We start from the raw sequence: 20,000 nt of genomic DNA, 5'->3' as shown, positions 1-20,000 counted from the left end.
GATCTCAGCGTCGGTGTCCATTCGTGTAGCGGTGAGCGGCGTTATGAGATCGACACGATACTGGACAGAGAGAAAGCCACACCTGTGACCCACGGTGCTTGTAGGATCTGGCACCGTGCTGAGAAGAAGTACTGTCAAATGTATCATGACGGGTTCATGGGCTTATACAGGTCCTCAGTTCCCATCATGGATTCGGGGATGTCAATCGGTAGGGCAGGCACCACAGTGCTCTCATTGTGTGCCTCGGGTGATTGTGGCACGGTAATGTCATTAGCTATCCGCCAGTCAGCTTCAAACCCATTAAACTGGGCGCGGAAATTCCCTGGTCTGGTTTGAAACGTGTGAAGGACGAGATATCTGAGTAGTCTGGTGGTTCCTCGAAAGGCACCTCAATTTCGGACCAAGGCATGGCAATCGCGTTGCTGTAACCCGCCAGCCGTTCAATGTTGTCGGGATAGACTGCTGACATGGGTTCTCTTCCGTCTCCCTTGATAGTGACGGTCCAGAGAGAGCACAAATGCAAGCCATAACGAATGATAGTTGTAACACGGCGCATTTTGAAGGAAAGAAACTCTTCAATATCGCCTGGATGCCAACTCGGCGCTGTCACCCCGTTCAGACTCTAACCAGCACGTCAAGTTTTGTAACGGATTGGTCTCGTGACCTCTGTAATAGCAGCCATCAGATGCTCGGAGAGACTTTGTAGCCTTTAAGATGGGTTTCGGGCTTCATGCAGGACTCAAGTCTGAAGACAGCCTCCGATGAGTTTATCTTGCGATCCACACCCATAGGATGTGTATCAGGTCACGTTTTCTCCAAATAACTTACCAACACTTTGTTCGTTACGCACACATATAAATTGAAGTTTCTCATGTTTTCACTTGCCTTGTTGTACTACTGCTATGAGTTCAAGAATCCTTACTTTCATGGAAGCTCCTCAGTTGACGAACCGCATTTAAGCCGGCAGTACTGAGCATTACACAGTAGCAGACTAAACTGACGACATAAGACTCCTCAATCAGGCGCATATCGACACCTTTGCCATTGACATGGTTTACAAAGAGGCTGTTGACAAGCATTCACTGGAGCTTGCTTTCAGAACAGCTGCCACGGGGAGCTTTCAAGTGATTTTCTATCCGACTGTGCCAGTAAAGGGCCGCTGCCAAAAGAGGTCGTCATCGACCAAAGAAGAAACTTGGTTCTTCAACGCAACACTCCCAGCACCAGGGCAACCCGTCTATGTGGACGCTAGAAGGTCCAGGGGTTGCCGTCTGAAGTTATGATCCCTCCCGATCGTGCCATGTCTCCGCCAATGGCCTCTGTGTGAGCCCAAACAGCCCAAAATTCGACCCAAGAAAATCGGTGCTGCGTTTACATAAGCAGGAGGGTTATTTGGTGTCATGATATAGTACATCATCACAATATGCATTATTAGCTGGTGACCTGCTCTTTGAGGCTTGCAGCAAGTTATGCTTATCGGTGGATATTAGAAAGCCCAGAAGTCGATCTGCAATATCATCCACCAACCACTACTGCCTTGTCTGGCTGATTTTCACATGAGTACTCAGCTTCACTTCAGCGCTGGTCTCGAGCCTGAGTTTCGGCTTGGCCCACCAAGTTCCGCAATCGGCTGGGGCAGTCGATGGTGGAACACAGTGAGAGGAGAGAAGAAGTGGTTTGTCTCATGTGATTGCGGCGGTCCGACCTTGGGCCGTCTTAGTGCGTGTAATGCCAACGGGAATGCGAGGCGGCGGCACATGTTGGTTGGCCCGATGTTTGCCCCCCCAAGTCCCTGGATCCGAACATCTGAAAGGGTGTCTACAGCGGCATCGATAGAACCAACAAGATTCTGTCGGATGCGCGTCATCCGCAAGCACCCGTCCCTCCAACCATCGGGGGCTTCTTCACCTGGTGCAGATCGCCGGCCACCGAAAATGACTGGGCAGGGCCGAGAACGGCAAGAACGGCTGGGCAAGACATGGACAAACTCCAAGATAGACTAGCATTCTGGCTAGATCTGGGTGGCCAAATCTCTCCGGATGGTCGACGGTTGTGCGAAAAGGAGCCAATCACCGTGGGAGCACACCCCATTCTAGGCTACATTTCTCTTTTAAGGTTTGGGGGGACGGCGGGAAGATTTTAGATGCTTTTTCGGCGTAGCCGACACCGGACACTTTCGCCTCCGCAAGCTGTCCTGAAGCGAAATACACACAGAGTATTGTCTTCGACAGCTTGGTGAGCTCCGACAAGGCCGGTCCCTTGCATTTGACAGAGGTTGTCAAGAAGCAACTCGATGACTGGCCAATGCCTGTCGGTAGCACTAATCATTACGTACGATCAACATGATGTTAATAACTAGGAAAATCCGGGGTGCAGTTTCGACCCAATTGGGGCACTCTGCACGGTTCAATATCCGTGGGTGACTGGGCTGGTGCTCAAATGACGTCCGAGAGCAAGGCGGGAGCTAGCGAGCAACAGCAGCTTCTTTGGTGTCCTGTTTGAGCCTGGGCTGGTTGATGTGAGTGAGTCACGGGCTCGCGACATTCGCGGCAAACATGGCATCACCCTCACATTCTTCTTGTCGGACAACAGAGAGAATGGGGAACTCCGAGAGACAAGGCGGTGCCGACGGGTACCAGGACCGAGGTAGAGCCAGGAAAACCAACATGGACCAAGAAGTCTGAGCGAAAATTCCAGTCGCCTGTCTCTGGCTCCTCTGGCGCTGGGAAATTCGCGCAACGCCAAGGGGCGCTTGCGGGTTTGCTGCCATGGAACGAAGAGTCTGGTTCCATGGGCTCGGATTGTCAAAATTAGAGAAAGTGGGTTGTAGAGTCCTCGGCTCACCTGGGTCGGGAAACGGCAAAATAGGTGTTCATTCCAGCAAGGTCACAAGCTCATCGGACGACGCCGTGGCCGAGTCCCTCATGCAGCTCGCCTGCACGGCGAGAAAAGCAAGCAGGCAATCCGGGGTAGACTGTCGCCCTGCCATTCGCTGCCGGATCCAGACCGCCGACCACACACGTCTGACAGTCAACGTCAATTGAGGGACAAGACAGCCTTGTTCTGACGTTGCTCGCCTTGGTTCGATTCCCGTCACACCGAGTTTACGCTTTCTGACAGCCGACTCGGGGAACAAAGGCACCAGCGACATTGTATTGCCGCTGATGGCGGAATCTGACATTTCCCCTCCTTCGGGGCGTTTGCCATGGGCCAGCATGGGACGGTTTGGAGCATTGCGATCAAGTGACACCGGCGCCAGGGAATGACACCACCTGGAACCTTGCCTATCCCAGACAAGGGGCCGGTCAGGAACTTGGAGGGGGGACCTCTCGGGAAAAGGAAGGGAAAAAAGGGTGTATGGGGGGAAACCGCTGTCGTGCCTGGGTGCGTGGTGTTTTCGACTGGATGTCGTTGTTTTCATTACGTTTTGGTTAGTCAATGGAGTCGCCGCCCCCATGGCTCTTCTCCAAACAGAGTTGCAACGCGGCCACAACGCCTCGAAGCTCCCGATGCAACGGGTGACGGACTCGTTTTGAGAATCCAGCCCTTTTTTCCCTTGTAAAATTTCTCCCTTTCTCTCTCTCGCCGTTCACAAGCGCGGGCCGGCGCGGTCTAGCAAGTAACGTAGTAGGTGGTTAAGGTGTATCCACCGTAGAAAAAAAAATTGAAATGCCCACATGCACGTACGCAACTTGGAAGACCGAGCGTCAGTCAGCCAGAACTGCGCTTTGCGTGCTCCCCGGGCCCCCGATGGCGCGTATGTGGAGACGAAAAAAAGGCAAAAAGCCAAGAGACCAGAGGAAGGGGAAAAAAGCTCTGACTGACCCTGTGATCACTTTGTTGGCGTACCCTACACTACGTCAGGCCGAGCCAAGGATCTACTTGCGCCGTACTTGGGAAAGGTCGCGCAATGGCTGCTTGCGGCCAGATCCCACCATCCCATCCTTGCTCCAAGGAACTGAAGCTTAAAACAAAGACGGACTTGTGCTGTGCCTTTCTGCGGTTCTCTATTTAAATCCTTTGTCCCTTCTGATCCAGCCTGCCCCTCCAACCCATCCATCTGCTGTCCACCAAGCTCGACTTGCAACACCAACACCAGAGAAGACACACCTTCAGACCCAAGAACATAACAACAACCGAAACTCTTTCGAGTTACCTTTTGTCTGTACTAAACATCATTTTGAGTGTGTTTGACTCAGTCGCGCCTTCTCTCTGTTGCGCATAAGACCGAGCCACCCCGCGTTCTCACTCACCCGTTTGCCTCACGACTCCAACCCTCAACTCACGACAACTACACAACCACGCCCTCCAAGAACATACTCGCATACGCAGACGATACATAAGTAATAAACAATCACAATGCTTGCATCCACGGGACGTGGAGGCGCGGGAAACATCCGATCCGGACAGTCGCCCAAGATCACCCCCCAGGACCTCGAGACGCCTACGTTGAAGACTTCAGTTGTTACCACTGGCCGTGGGGGCCATGGAAATATGGTAGCGGGAGATTCTTCAGTCAAGCGTACGCTCCAGGATGTTGAAGCGTAAGTTTACCATCCTCTTCTTCTGGGGTGCGGATGGTACCCGGGTTGGGCATGGTTAGACATGAGAGAAGATCACGAAACTGACCAGCCTCCTACCACAGCATTCCTCGACGCGACAGCGGTGGCGCAACACATTATGGTAGGGGAGGAGCCAATGTCTTCAAAGGTTCCCCAGAGGAAGAGGCCGCCGCCCGCAAGGCCAAGGCCGAGGGCGCGAGCGCCGTCGACGACGAACAGTCCTCGTTCCGCAAGAGCCCGTCTCCCGAGGACAAGGGCAACGGCCTTGCTGCCAAGGGCAAGCAGTGGTTCAACAACCTGGGCAAGAAGGCATGAGCTCTCTTGTTCTGCTTGATTGCCCCTGAGTCAACTTATACCTCTCGGCGTCTCACTTGCGACATTTCGCATACACCTAGACACAGCATCCGACTTGTTATTACACCAGTCATCGAGACTGTTTTGAAGAGGCCTCGAGGAGTTTGTGGCTTGGTATTTTATTTCTCTCTTGTGACGGAGTTCATCATGGTCAGGGGGCAGTATGCCACTCAAATGCTCCAGTGACGACGGCTGGGTTCCTAAGGGCGTTCTTGGGAGTTTGGTCGAAAACGTCTGAAACGACATAAAAAAAGTTCTTGATACCACATTTTACGATATTAGGGCTATGACGGGAAGGAAAAGTACACAATGGAATCTATTAAATCTTGAATCATTCAAACTCGTTGTTACCCACGCACTGAGTCGTTGTGACGCTGCGCTCTGGCAAGGTCCAAACAAGGTGCGAGACAATGGACATGCGTAATTTAATCCAATCGGAATTGTTCATCTTCCTCAATGGGTTTTCGTATTCCATCTCTTGACATTCTGCCCGTCAGGTAATTCGAATGAAGACATGATCAATGTCACTTCTCATGATAGCGAGGCTGACTAATCTTGGTCACGAGCATCATTCTTCCGGGTTTATTGGTAGGGCCATAGGCCAAGTTTTCATGTGATATGCGATGCTCTAGTACGCGCGCCCGTCTCTAGCAAGACACTGAGAGATTTTAAGACCATGTTACCCCGTTTCTCTCCCTTTTATACCTGCATGGGTGTTCCTTTTCAGCATTGACGATGCATGCCTTTTGATAATCACCAGAGTCCTACACTCCAAACCTCCACACTTGACTTTTCCCTGCTTAGTTGCCCGCCAAGCGGTGAATCTCCGACAGGTAAAACCTGAGGTCCTCGGGGTTGACACCGGGGGTGATGCCTAGATCCTATCAGCCGAGCTGCTCGCTCTGTCTCGCATTTGGGAGAAAATGAGTGCTTGAACTTACCGTGACCGAGGTTGGCAATCCAGCCCTTCTTGCCACCGCCGAAACCCTTGACCATCACCTCAACAGCCTTAGTCATGGCCTCGTGTGTGCCGTACAGAACGCCCGGGTCGGCATTGCCCTGGAAGGTAATGCGCCTGTCGCCGCGAATCTTAACGGCATCGGCGGGGTCCTGAAGCCAGTCGAGACCAACGACGTCGTAGCCAATGTCGATGACAGAGTCCAGGGCGTGCCAGGCGCCCTTGGGGAACACCGTCATGGGTACGCGCTCGAGGTTCATCTCGGCAAGCTTCTTGGGCAGGTTGGCCGAAATGTACGCCAGGTAGGGCTCGCTGAACTCCTTGAAGGCTTCGGGGCCAAGCTCGCCGGCCCACGAGTCGAAGACCATGACGAGCTGGGCACCGGCCTTGACCTGCAGGGCGAGGTACTCAACGCAGACCTCTGCGATCTTTTGCAAAAGCTTCTTGGACTCCTCGGGGTGGCGGTAGATCCACCTCTTGCTCTGCATGAAGAGCTTGGTGCCGCCGCCCTCGACCATATAGCAGAAGAGGGTCCAGGGGGCGCCGCAGAAGCCGATGAGGGGCACGCGGCCGGCGAGCTTCTTGCGGGTAAGGGTGATGGCCTTGTAGACGTAGTCGAGCTCGGCGGCGACGTCGACAGACTTGGCCAAGACCTTTTCGTACTGCCCATCATCGGGGCGCTGAGCGGGTCGGGGAAGTGAGGGCCCTTCTTGTCAACCATCTCGACCGTCATGCCGAGGGCCTGGGGAACGACCAAGATGTCGGAGAAGATGATGGCGGCATCGAGGAGGCCAGCGAAGCGCTCGATCGGCTGCAGGGTCAGGGTGCTGGCGACCTCGGGGTCACGGCAACAGGCGAAGAAGTCGCGGTTGCCCTTGGCCTCATGGTATTCGGGGAGGTAGCGGCCGGCTGTTGCGCGATGGCGACGCAATATGTCAGGAGGCTGTTCTTGTGTGTTCATGTCCTGATCTTTGGACGAAGAGGGAAGGGCATCGTTACCTTGCCGCATGATCCAGCATGGTGGGCGCTCGACCGTCTCGCCTTGGTTAATGTTAGCATGTGCGCGGGACTGATGCAACTTTGGGAGATTCGTAAACATGTATCCGGGACGTACCTCTTGCTGCCCGAAGGAGCAGATCGTTCTTCAATGGCTCGAATGTCAACTCCATGATGTCGGCTTGCTACGAAAATGTGTTGCGAAATGCCGATGTTGGAGGTACCGGTGCGGAAGGCACAAATGCAGCGTGCCCCGCGGTTCGCCTGCTGGAAAACCCCGCCAAAGCTTCCCGCCCGTCCCTCCAATGGCGAGTGCATGCTCCCTGCGTCGCCGAGGTAGCCGGCCCGTCTCCAGCCACAGTGAGGCTTGATTGTGGCCCCATCGACGGAAGTGGGCCTTGCAACCCAAAGCTCTTTTCGACCTCCCTGGTAAATTGTCGCTTTTCAACACCAAGCAGCTCCGAATCCGTTTCCCATCGAATCAAATCGAGCCAATTGGCAATCAACAATCGCGCGTCAATTCGCCATTCCCAGGCTCAGCACTTCAACAGACAATGGCATAGGTCGATCTTGCGGACGATTGATCACTTGTCGCTTGGGCTGCCGTTCGAGCGACTACCTCAGCGACTCACTCCCGATGCCGCCGTCACGACCTACCGCGCGCTGCTGCCGAGTAGTCCAGCAACAGATCCGGGCGCCGTTGGACAACATATGGATCACGGAAGGTGTGCTGGCGAGTGCCTTTGAGCGCTATTGCCATGTATCACGACTCACACGACGGAAGTCGAGCTCCGTGCCCGGCCCGCTGGAAAACAGGAGGCGACTAGGCAAGAGGAAGATGACGGACCTGCACATGAACACCCAGCCGACGCTGCCTCCTTGGGCCATCGAGTTTCCGGTCGATCTGAGCCAGTGGAAGTGGCAGCCGCCAACGCAACGGTCATCGGAGAAGAACAGGGATCTACAGAGCCAGCAAAGCCAACCCGTGCCATCGAGGATCCTGCAATGGTGGACAAACAAGGTTGAGCCAAAAGAGGAGGAGCTCGATCGAATTGGAGCCGAGCACCAATCTGGAATCGAATTCCACCGTCAGCTCGCCAAAGCCCGAGCGGCCGTTGCGGCTTCCACCCCGAACGCGATCGGTCCAGCATATTACAACTTTATCGGGAGCCTGCAAGAGGACCTTAAAATGGGAGTACTGGATTCCGAAGCTGTGGACATGGCTGTTTCGACATTTCCGTCGTCTTTGATCGACACGGGTGTTGACGGCGAAGTGGTCAATGCTTCCATTGAGATGTTTCTTTCGGCCGTTGTCAATGGAATCGCATCCTCCAAGGTTTTGGGCCCGTCAGAGTTTGATGCGCGCCTTTGGAACCTTTTGCTAAATCGGATCTCACAACTACCGGCAAATGACGCGACGATTCTTTTGTTTCAAACTACCCTCGACGCAATTCCTCGCCAGTACGTCAACGATGCCCATGAGGGCATTGTTGCGGCAGTGCAAGCGCTAGCCGTATCTCAATTACCGGGGCGCGGACGGGCCGCGGATATTGGCGTTGCGCTCCGCTGTCTGTCGCCCACCGACCACGGCGCGCTACTCGACGGGATGGAAGCTGCAATCTACGAAGGTTCGGCGGCCTTTGAGGAGGAAACTCGCCAAAAGCTTCGCTTTCTTTGGTTGCAGACCTTGGCACACATGCCGCATGTGGACACTAGCTACCTTTTGGACGCATGCGTCAGGTCCGCCTATTTTGACGGCGAGCGGTTCAGCCTCGTCGGCCGAGATCTCAGCCGACTTCTCATCCAGTACTGGGCTACTCGCGGGTTCCTGTCGGAACACAAAGCTGTCGAGGCCGCGTGGGATCGCGATTCTTCCAACCATCCAGAATTGAATTTTGCTTGGCTGGCCACCCACATCTGCGATCTGGAGCCAAGGGGTTATAGGAATGGGCGACAAGTGGCGGTCCTGATGAGCTTCTTCAGGGTCTTAAGACGGCTTGGTCGGGAAAAGGAGCTTATGGCATCACTGCAAAGCTTCTGTGAGACCAGGGAGAAAGTGACGATTCTGCCGTTTAAGCTGCTAGCTATGGCTAGTCGCGACCACAACGCCGCGCTTGAGATATTCATGTTTCTGGAGACTCACGCCACCAAGTTGGACGGAAAGCTTAAAGCGCAGTGGAACTGGATGTCATGGATGCACTATGTGAAGCCCATGATCGAGGACAAGTCTGTTAACCCCTTGGTCATCTGGAAGCTTGTCAACTGCGGCGTTGGGAGGAGTTTCAGGAAAACAGTGCAGCAGCCGCAGCGGCTCATGAAGAAGAGGACGAGGCTGATGGAGAACATGGCATTGTGGTTCTCGCAGGCGGATCATTTCACGGACGCGATGGCTCTACGGCAAGTGTGTCGATGCGTCGGTTGGCTCCGCGGACACAACATCGCGCTGTCGGACAAGGTTCTTGTGGCGCTTCTGTCGGTGGTCACAAGGGAGTTCAAGAGGGGTGAATTTGGACGGACCAGTCGTCTAGCCTGGTTCCTAGATCTTTTGGAACAACATCAGGGCCCTGATGAGCGACGAGCCGTCGCTCAAGTGCTGCAGCGGTGGAGAATAACCAACGGGGACCTATATGCGGTGGCGAAGCGTCGAGCCGAGGAGCGGGCTCAAAAGTGAACAGAACAGGGTCTCGTTAGAGAATGGAACACACACAATATCAAGTCAAGGTGTTCTTTGGCTACGGAGTGAAAGGAAGTGCAAATCGAATGTGAGACGGTGAGACATGGAGCCTGGGGCATCGACTCCTAGTGGTGCAAATCCACGGTGCTGGTGCCTGCGGTGTCTTGTGTGCCTGGAGGGAGAAAGGATGGGATGGGTATGATCATTGGTGATGGGCGAGACACTAGAGATGCAGATAGCGAGCGCGCATGGATTGGGAGGGGGGCAGGACCGCCAATGAACTTCTGCAGTGGTACTGATGTTTCGAACGCGCGGGAGCGTGCCCTTGTCTTTCGTTTTGCCACGAGGATGATGAGAGGAAAGCCGGTGGATGGAATGTAATACAGCAACGGAGAAAACGCCGTGGGATACCTACCCGCATTCCAATGGGTTGACACTCTGCTCTCGGCCGGGTCCGAAGGTGAGGTGAGGTGACAAGGTGACAAGGTGAGCCAACCCAGACCGCATGCGTCTGGACATGGTGTAATTCCTTAGAAGACAAACCGAACCTTCTTTGTCTCCTCGTCGCATCTGATGAGACATACCTCCGTGTCCCAGTCCTCTAGAGAGTCTTGTGGCTCGTTGAAATAGTTGCTACACCGTGATTCCACGTGTTGCTAGGCATATGGATTACCGAGGACGGGGCAGGGTCTCTGATGCTTTGTTGGCGGCAGGCAATGGTCCCGGGGAAAGCGCATCTCTCATTTGCAGTTTTCGAGCCGAGGGAGCCGGGCCAACGAGGATGTCTTGAAGCTTAAGGCACGGTGGCTGTGAAGAAAGGGGGGGTGCGAGGCGTGTAATGTCGTGTCGTGTCGTGTACCTACATTAGGGTGGCTTCAGACACATTGGGCAGATGAAGCAGAGGAAGACGAAACAGGTGCAAGCAAGCATGTAATCTCGCATAGTCAATGGCGATCGGAAACCTCGGGTAGTGGCCAGATGAGAATCTGCTGGAAGCTGCATTGGGGCGGTTGGGGGACTTGGCGTTGCCATTTGAGGCTCTCACTTCGTGGTGCTTGGGGCAGCTGGAATGCGAGGTCTGGAATGCGTGGAAGGCTGATGGAAGCGGCACCGTTGTTGGTTAAGTCTGACGAACCCTGTGGAGCACCTGCAGAGGAACCTGAAAACAAACAGGGGCAGCGTATCGGTAAGGCATCACACAAAATGGAATACGGGGGCAACTCATGCTGGACCGTAGCATTCTGGACACTCGTGGTATATATTTGGCTCATCGAGAGGTGGGGGGAAGACGAGGGGCCAGGGGGGGTCGAGTGGTTTCCGATGCAACTTGGGAGCTGGCCGGCCGAGGCAACCTGCCAACTGGCGCTCCCCTTCCATCTCCCCTCTGAGATTACGTGCAGCGAAAGATGAGCAGCGAAAAAGAAAGGACGACGAGAGGGTTGTGGGCCAGCCAGGGGGCTTTGTCGACGTCGGTCCGCAGTTGATGACATCGAAGTCGACCGACATTTGGCTGTAGCCCCCGTTGAGGCGGCATTAGCTCAGTACTTGCATGGCCTTGACATGACCATGTTCAGACGACAGCTCTGGACGTATCAGAGAGTAGGACTGCGTTTGGTATTTGCATTTGATGATGCGCGGCACCGACCACTAACCGCCAATGAACCCAGGTCCATAAGAACCCTGCAGATGGTGACACTTTGTTCATGTTCGCTTGTCTTCATCCAAAGACATGGACAAGACCGACGGGCCCTAAGACGGTACGGGACAGGATACGACATGACACAATGCGACGACGGCATGTGGTTAAGACAGTACCACACAGCACAGCACAGCAAAGCACAGCACAGCGCAGCGCAGCGCGGCTCAGCTTCCACAACGGGTACTGGATGGACATGGTGGGCGAACGGCTTGAACGTGCCGACGCCAGCGACTCGGCAACTAAACAAGGCCAAGCAAGGCACCGCAGCGCCCTCCGCCCTCCGCCCCCCCCTCTAGCTCTGACAGGGCAGCGGACCAAACCCGGCGCAGTCTGCAGATAAGCTCTTGGTGGCCAGTTTCGGAGTTGCAAGGTGCAATGTACAGAAGCGTGTCTAGTGGCCCTAGGTAAGGCAGAGAGTTTGGCGGGCGAAGGCTTGGAGCTGAAGCGTGTCGGCCAGAGATTAGCGAAAAAAGAGAGGCGTCTGGGCTGTTGCGTGATGTTGCAAAAGCAAACTATTCCCTACGGGGAGGTGTGTCTTGGGCAGAGAGAAAGAAGTCCAGGGGTGCCGAACCTCGAAAGCCCCCGCATCCGGAAGTACCCGGTACCTGCAGCGGATCCCATTTACCCTCCTCTCACGGTGACCGGCCGGTGGTCTCGCCTTCCCGTCGGCACACATAACATGGTGATTTTGCCTGAGCAGCGGGGCGGTAGGAAGGGTCTCTCCTCCCTCCTGCCAATGTAGCTCGTACATGGCATCACAGGAACTTCGTTCTGGGCCACTCGACTCTCTGCCTCCCATCTTCTCTGCTCCACACCCCACCACCTGTCACTGCACGAAAGCTACCTTTACCTACCTACGGATGCACGCTTCGTTCGTCTTGCCTTCGTCTCTTGTCGTCTTGCTGGTGCCTCTTGCCAAGGGTGCCTCTTCTTCTTTTTTCATGTCACTCCCCCCGTTCGTCTCTTTCTCATTTCAGGTCCCCGTCGCGCACCCCCACCCTTTCTCTCTCTCTCTCTCTTTCCGTTCGTCTTACCTCCGTCCATTGTTGGATACCGCCGTAGAGAACGAAGTCAAATTCAAATCCAATCCTAATTGGGGATACGCCATCCCATCTACGCCTCTACCGGCTTAAGAGGCAGAAACCCAAACGGGTGCATGGCCACTTACATAGGCATGCGTGTGCCCACATCCGACTTGTCCTCCCTCACTCGCCCGCTCGCCTGTTCATCCACTCGACCTCCACCACCACCACGTCCTCCCCCTCTCAGGACTCCCCACCACCACCACCACCACCACCACCATATCAGAAGCCCGACCAGGGACATCAGACTAAAATCAACTCTCCTGCATGTTCCGCCCGCTCCTCTGACAGATCTCCGGCCACCAGTGGCTCCCACATCCTGCATCCATAACAGCCCACGTCCCCTTTTTACGTCCGTAACTCCCCCCGGGAAGCCCCAGGTGATCCTCGACCGTTCCCAGTTTCTATCCTTTTTTGGACCGCACCCTCGACTCTCACCAACGAATGACTGCCGTGTTTGCTTCCACTCTGAACTCAACAGGCATTCATATCACCCTCCTTTTCCAGACGCTCGGCCATCTGACAAGAAATCCGAGATCTGACGCCGTCCAACAACCAACCATCAAATGGACTCAGGCCATTATTCTTCCGCTGCACGTCATGTCGCCGCCGCCGCCGCCGGAGGTGGTGGTGCCATCTACTCGGCCCAGCCCATCGACCACACGCACGCCGCCTACCCTCACGCTCACTCGCACTTACAGACGCCCGCGCATTCACCCCACGGTCAGCCACAGTATTACCAGATGAACACTGTGAGCCCGTCCGCACAAGGGCCCTCCATGACGAGCCCGCGCGTCTTGCCAAACTCAGACCTCATGCCCGGTGGCCACTCGCCTGGATCAGCAACCTCCTCCGTGCCGCAAGGCAGGACTGGTCCGCCCGCCGGTCCTGCCTCCCCGGCTGCTTCAGTGTCGGGAGCTTCTAGTCCCTCTACCAAGCCCATCCGCAGGCGCATGCGCATGATCACATCGTGCCTCGAGTGCCGCCGACGCAAGCTCAAGTGCAACAAATCTCAGCCATGCGTCAACTGCATGAAGTTCTCCCGCGATTGCGTCTATCTTAGCCCCAAACTCGATGAGGCAAGCCAACTGCGTCTGACCGAGATCAAGGAGAAGGTCGGCTCCTTAGAGCGTCAGTTGGAGCGCGACGTTGCCAAGACCACATCTCGTGCCGCCATGCAGCAGGCTATCCTCGCGGATGACGTTGAGGACAACTTTGCCGAGGAGCGGGATCTCGAGCCTACCGACATGACTGCCCTTGATGTGACATACGAGGAGGACGCAGACGGAACCGATGATCTCATTGATCTGGGAGTCCAGGTCGGTCGTATGCGCATTACAGAACGGATCGGCGGCCTGTCTAGGCCAAGGATAGCAGAAGAGGTGTGTATTTGACTTTGTGAATCCCAGAGCGCATCGACGTCTCCCGTTGCTACCGGCAGCCTTCTAACGCAGTACTCAGATCTCGGCCGGTATTTCTGGTCAGGGAGGTCCTCCGGGACCGCCTGCTGGCGGCCCGATGGGCGGCATGGGCGGAATGATGGGTATGATGGGCGGTAGGGGCATGGGCGGGGCCGGACGAGGCGGGCCGCCCCGTGGTGGACCGCCCCCGGGGTATCCCGGTTTCGCCGGCCCACCACCAGGCATGGATGCCATGTCCGTTGTAAGCGGAAGTTCAAACGACTCAATTCCCGACTTTTTGAGGCCAGGCGAATCGTACATTCCGCCTTCCAGTGGCTTCTTCTTCGGTCACACATCCGAGGCTCTGTCTCTCGACAGGAGGCTGCCTCAAAAGGAAGCTGCAGACCGCCTCATCCAGCAGTACTTCCAAGCGGTCCATCCCGTTGCGCGGTGTGTTCACCGGCCATCCTTTGAGAACGAGTACCGTAATTTCTGGGATGAGGTATATAGCAACATTGAGCCTCGTGCCTCCATCCAGGCCATCATGTTTGCGGCATGGTTCAGTGCCGCAGTCAGCATGGACGACCCGACGGTCAGGGAACTGTTCGGTGTCACAAAGGCCAATCTGATTGAGCGGATGAAGACCGACACAGAGAGGGCGCTAGGAAAGGCCAATTTCCTCCGCACGACAAGAGTCGAGACCATGCAGGCTTTCATCATGTACATGGTACGTTCCATGCTCTTCGTGTGCCCCTATCTGTCGCTGACTTTGGACATAGCTTCCCCTCTGTAGAGCTGAGGTATCTCGAGCCCACTCTGTTCTCGTTGGTGCTGCCGTGAGAATGGCGGAGTGTATGGGCTTGCACAGAGATGGAGAGACCTACGGATTGAACCCCTTGGACACTCACGTTCGAAGACTCATCTGGCACCAACTGTGTTTCCTCGACATCCGGACTTGCGAAGCGCAAGGTCCGAGGCCGGCCATTAGGAGGGAAGATTACGACACCAAGCTGCCGCTCAATTGCGAAGAAGACGACCTTTACGCCGCGGGCCCGCCGCCTGAGCCGGCTGACCATTTCACCTCGACGTTGCCATCTCTCATTCGGTTTGAATGCAACGAGATGATGCGGATAATCTGGCTGGACCGCCGCAGGCTCGAGAGTCGACGAACCACCCTGACTGCTGTTCTCACAAAAATCGAGAACTTCAGACGACGCATGGTTGAAAAGTACCACCACTTCCTTGACGGCACGGTGCCAATCCAACGATACGCCAAGCTGGTGATGAACCTGCTTCTCTACCGGCTTCATGCCATGATTCTTCACCCCTACCATGCCAACGCCAACAGTCCCATGACACATCGACTGAACAACCTCTTGATCACTTCTGGTATCATGATTATTGAAATATCCATTCAACTTGAGAACGACCCATTGTTCCATGAATGGTCGTGGTATCTCGGCGCCTATCAACAGTTCCAAATTGCTCTGCTCTTGGCAACGGAGATATACTACCGACCGCAGAACCAGGAAGCCCACCGCATCTGGGCCTGCTTGGACTACGTCTTCAACACAGACCGGACCCTGCCCCCCGAGATCAAGGGACTGCATATCCTGGGCGAAATCATGGGCAAGATGCAGGCGTACCAAGGCATGCGCAAAATGCGCGCGCCGACAGGCACGTCACGAGCGGCACCAAGCAGGAACGCCGTCGGCCCCAAGAATGGCAACGCGGGGCTTCAGCCGCCGCATCAACAGTACAACGCGCAGGACGCGCAGATGGGCTTCAAGACGGAACCGGGTATGGGCAACGGCATCCAACAGCAATCGTCACCCATGAGCGGCATGGGATCCCCGGGCATGGCGTCGCCGAATGCGCAGATGGCCGGCCCGCCTCCAGGCATCGTTTTCGCGGGTGTTTCAAATGGCGAGGCCATCTGGAGTATGCCGCCCGTGAACGCCGACAGCCCGGAGAGCATCAGCGACGGTGCCAGCGTCGGCGGACACAGGCCTTCGCAGCCAGTGAACATGATGAACCCCCTTGAGGGTGTTGACTGGGTGAGTTTATCTCGTTTAGCACCTGCCAGCAAAGATGACAAAAACACTAACCGTATCAACTAGGACATTATCAACAACTTGTTCCCTCACGACCCGAACACGGGCGAACTCAACATCTCGGGCTTCAACGACCCATCCCTCGGGTTGATCAACGGATTCAATTGGGTGCAGCGATGATTGCAGATCATGCAGACAGTCGGCACTCTGTGCATGCGTTTGTGTGATTGGGCTTTGTTAGACGTCGCCGGGCTATATGCGCCCGTGGCAGCTCTAGATATCTATGATGCCATGGCTATATGTTAATACTTTTGGTATATAAGTAATGGGGTGGGCCGAGAGCCCCACCAGGACAAGGCTATGTTGCGAGTACATGTGGGAAAGGCAGATCTGAGACGAAAAGAAAATCTAGTTATATCACTAGAGGAAGGGGGCCGCAAGGAGTGGTTGGATTTTGTAACGCAAAGTTGGTGTGCTGATAGTCGATTGCGGATTGCGAGGCACGAGGCGATTTTGTCCATCGTGGCAAGGTTCCCTCGTGGGGTAATACAAAAGTGGTATTTCAACATTGTGCCTCTCTATCAGTGTTGTCAAGCGCGAATGGGCCTCGCGTTCAGTTTTCAAGGGCAAAAAAAAAACCCCAAAGTCGTGACTCGTTACTGTCTACAGCAGCCCCCCAAAGGGATTGCAACGTAAAGTATGTGTGTATAATGAAATTACAAATAAGAAATAAGTGTGTGATGAAGCGAGAAGAGAAAAATAACCCCCAGTAAGGTATCGTTGCGCACCCGGGAATGAAAGAAGAAAAAGAAGCCAGGCATTCTTTTCCTTCACACTCCCCCTCCTCTCTTCCGCCTCTAGTCTCTTCCCTCCCGAAGCCTTCAGAAAATGAGTATTCGTAACCTTCGTAACCTTGTTTGTTCTTTTTGGTATCCCATGCTATCCAACACTCAGATGTACCAGCCCAGTTTCACTTTCTAATCCTCCTGGGCAAAATGTTTTCTTATTACATCTGCGGCCCGCCATTTCGTGTATCACTCTCTTGAGTGTATGTGTGTGCGTGTGTGTATAAGGGTGTAAGTGTGGGTGTGTAATCACCGGGTCGAGGCCTGGTCGGGCAGGAACGTCCCCATGCTAATGTCGCTGCGCGTGGCCGCCGTCTGCCCGCCGAGCGACGCACCGCCAGCGTCGCTACCGGGCGTGAACAGACGGACGGCCTTGCCGCTCTTGGGCCGAGCCACCAGCACCTGGGCGGGGCAGACGACAATCTCGTCGTCGTTGTTGCCGGCGTCGTCGCCCTTCTTGACGACGAGCGGGAAGAGAACGATCCGGACGACGGCGTTCTGGGCCTCGAGAGCCTCGTTGGTGACAGACTTGTCGGCGCTGCGCTCGTTCATGAGCGCCGCGTTGAAGGTGACCGTGTCGGCGAGCTCGCCGTCGGGGTCGTACTCGGGCTGCAGCGGCGGGAGCATCATGTACTCGGCGCGCTGGGTGCGCATCTCGATGGAGAGGTCGACGGCCTCCCGCATCACGCGGCGCAGCTGTGACTGGATCTGGTCCTCCAGGTTGGACGGGGGAGGGAGGACCTTGGACAGCGTCTGGAAGATGGCCTGGACCACGGCCTCGGTGTCGAGGTCGCGCTGGTGCTTGAAGCTGGGCCGCTTAGAGAGGAGCGTCAGGGTGACGGCGCGCCATTGTCGGACGGCCTGCTGAGGGCCGACCTCGGTAAGCAGCTTCTCCAGCGACTTGAGCTTTTGTCGCTGCTCGCGGTCCATGCCGAATAGGTATCGGGTGAACACGAACTCCCAAATCATGTTCATCGTCATGGACATGAACACGTCTCGGCGCTTGACGCGGTCGCCGAGGTACGTGTCCACGTCGGTGCCATCTAGGATGGAGTTGTCGAGACGGTCAATGACCTTCTCGTCGTTGATTTCATTTGTCAGACGGCAGGCACGCATGTCTGAGAACTTGGAGAACCGAAGAACCCATTGCTGCACATGAGAGCAGAGCTGCTGGCACCTATGATCAAAGTGGTCGACGTCCTTGACGTTGAGGAAGTCACTGTCGGCGCCCTTGGTAGCCAGAATCTGGCGCTGCATCTGGCGGATCTTGTCTTTGGCAGCGTCGAGCTCGGAACGGAGCCGACCAATCTCGGCGTCTTTTTGCAGCAGCGACTCCTGGAAGTGGCCCTGTTCGGTGCGCGCTTCTTCCAATCGTCGTGAGGTGTCAGCGTGCTGCGTCTCCAATGAACGGTAGCGCTCATTGTGTTGGGCAGCAAGTTGGGCATTGGCACTGTTCAGGCCCTCGTTGACCTCGGTCAAGCGGGCCACCTCCTTTTGTAGAAACTCGAGCGACTGCTTGAGGACGTCGATTTCGGCATCGCGCTCTGCCAGAATGCCAGAGGCTCTGTTGCTGCTGTGGGAGTCGGCGTGGGATCGGGCGTCGGTGAGCATCCGATTCTCAGCCATCAATTGCTCGACGCGAGACTCGAGCTCGAGGACTTGCATGCTCTGGCGTCGGCGCATGCTGTGCGGGCGGGTCGGCGATCGGGGAGAACCGATGCGGCCTTCACCGAATCCATCCTACGATCAGGTCAGTCAAGTGTCGGTGAGAATTGGGGTGGCTGGCGGTGGGCGCGCAGCAGACGTCGTCGATTGCGGGTGAATGGATGCAGAAAAACAGGGAAAAAAAAAGTGTGCACAGGAAGCAGTGACGCAGAGTGAACTTACATAGACGTCGGCCATGTCCTTTGTGCGGACACGACCTTCGTTGGCGACGGGGGTGTTGGAGGAGCTGGTCGAGTCCTTGTGGTCCTTGTTGAGGTCAAGCTGACTTCGTTGGCTAAGAGATCGTAGGTCTCCGCTTACACGCCTGTCGACCCGGCGGAGAGGCGGGGTGGCAGTGCCTGACCGCTGGATGCCTGGGCTCTCAGGCCCCAACTTTAGTGGCTCCGGTGTTGGCGTCCCCATCGCCCGCCTGTGCCGTGACAGGCTGCTGTTGGACATGGACCTGCGCGCTACTGGCTCTGTGGGCACTGGCGACTGCAGCCGTGCAACCCTGTCGGAAACGCTGCGATTGCCCGGTGGAGGAGTACTGCGTGGTGACGAGCAAGTACTGCTGATGGCTGCACCGGCCAGTGCTGCCGATGCCAGGTCCTGGTACTTGGACCTTTTCCTCTCCAACTCTGGGCTGATGGTTCTTCTGTACTTTTGGGGCTCAGGAGTGAGCTCCCGTCCGGTGGGCTCCCGGAGCACAGGAGTCTTGGAAAGAGGATGATCGCGAGTTTCTCCTTCGGCGAAAGGGGACCGCTGTAGTACTGTCTTGTCCGTTGGTGATTTGGCTCTTTCCAACTCGCGTGACCTCCGCCTCTCGCTCTTGTGAACCTTCAATTCGGGAGTTCGTTGGCCGTCCCGGCCTGGCGATCTCTTGTCTTGCCACTCCCGAAGATGGACGCCGCTGTCCCGTTGGTCCTCGTCGAAGCCGCTTCTTCTGAAGGGGTGAGGTGAGCCGGTCACGAATCCGCTGTCCCGGGTCGGGTCTGGCGAGCCAAGCGTTGTTCGAGAAGCTGGTCTATATAGCAGTCGATGCTCGGTCTCAGCTCCTTCGTGCGCCTCTTCCTGTACCGGTGGCAAGATGGTCGGAACTGGGCTGCGGAAACCACCAATTTCGAAGCTGCGTTCCGGGCTTTTTGATGAATGTCCACCTGACAGGTCGCGACGAGCTTCAGCCTCGAACCCGCGATCAACCGCTTCGTCCATGTCGCTAACCATGGTATTTGTCTTGGATGTCTTTGCACTCCGGCTCAGTGAACGTCCCGGTTTCTCGTTGACACCCATCCCGTCAGCTGTCTCTGGTCCGGGTTCCCGGCCGAGAATCGGACTCTCAACGTTGTCGTTCTGTGCCTTCTCTTTTAGCGGTGCCACCAGGCCCAGAACATCTCTGGGTTTGTCCTCCGACTTGTTCACTTCCAACGTCCGCGGTGCTGGAAATGTGCCGGGCTCCGCTGTGTGAACTGCAACCTCTTGTGGCTGACCATGGATATTCAAGCCTCTTAGCGCAGGGCCAAAGACATCGTCCGCCTTTTGCCCCGTCATGTCTTGACTAAATGGTCGTTGCGTAAACCCGGACTTATCGCCTTCTACGATATTCGCGTCTGCGAATGGCTCTGATGACCGCTGATGACCATCGCCTTCACCACCACCCCAGAAACCCTCAACC

General features: G+C 55.8%; 5 protein-coding genes across 5 annotated transcripts; 3 read left to right on the top strand and 2 right to left on the bottom strand.

The window, feature by feature from the left end:
- Nucleotides 1-4,359: 4,359 nt before the first annotated feature.
- On the top strand, nt 4,360-4,877 carry ColSpa_08466 (uncharacterized protein; the record flags this gene model as incomplete). Its single annotated transcript, XM_049274678.1, has 2 exons — nt 4,360-4,544; nt 4,646-4,877. 2 exons carry the CDS (start codon nt 4,360-4,362, stop codon nt 4,875-4,877), a joined length of 417 nt encoding a protein of 138 aa, XP_049130635.1.
- An 839-nt stretch (nt 4,878-5,716) lies between these two features.
- Nucleotides 5,717-7,043, bottom strand: ColSpa_08465 (uroporphyrinogen-III C-methyltransferase; the record flags this gene model as incomplete). Its single annotated transcript, XM_049274677.1, has 4 exons — nt 5,717-5,790; nt 5,858-6,554; nt 6,593-6,915; nt 6,989-7,043. 4 exons carry the CDS (start codon nt 7,041-7,043, stop codon nt 5,717-5,719), a joined length of 1,149 nt encoding a protein of 382 aa, XP_049130634.1.
- Nucleotides 7,044-7,507: 464 nt separating this feature from the next.
- On the top strand, nt 7,508-9,541 carry ColSpa_08464 (uncharacterized protein; the record flags this gene model as incomplete). The annotated part of the gene is made up of 1 exon (XM_049274676.1): nt 7,508-9,541. One exon carries the CDS (start codon nt 7,508-7,510, stop codon nt 9,539-9,541), a length of 2,034 nt encoding a protein of 677 aa, XP_049130633.1.
- Nucleotides 9,542-12,891: 3,350 nt separating this feature from the next.
- ColSpa_08463 (bikaverin cluster transcription factor bik5) lies at nt 12,892-15,959 on the top strand (the record flags this gene model as incomplete). The annotated part of the gene is made up of 4 exons (XM_049274675.1): nt 12,892-13,707; nt 13,787-14,452; nt 14,505-15,782; nt 15,846-15,959. 4 exons carry the CDS (start codon nt 12,892-12,894, stop codon nt 15,957-15,959), a joined length of 2,874 nt encoding a protein of 957 aa, XP_049130632.1.
- A 914-nt stretch (nt 15,960-16,873) lies between these two features.
- On the bottom strand, nt 16,874-19,876 carry ColSpa_08462 (uncharacterized protein; the record flags this gene model as incomplete). The annotated part of the gene is made up of 2 exons (XM_049274674.1): nt 16,874-18,364; nt 18,512-19,876. The coding sequence occupies 2 exons, from the start codon at nt 19,874-19,876 to the stop codon at nt 16,874-16,876; spliced, it is 2,856 nt and encodes a 951-aa protein (XP_049130631.1).
- Between the last annotated feature and the right edge of the window lie 124 nt (nt 19,877-20,000).

The sequence above is a fragment of the Colletotrichum spaethianum genome (assembly GCF_022836535.1).
Source record: "Colletotrichum spaethianum MAFF 239500 DNA, contig23, whole genome shotgun sequence".
NCBI classification, from domain to species: Eukaryota; Fungi; Ascomycota; class Sordariomycetes; order Glomerellales; family Glomerellaceae; genus Colletotrichum; species Colletotrichum spaethianum.
Note: the sequence above shows the minus strand (reverse complement) of the source record. Positions and strands in the feature narration are given on the sequence as shown.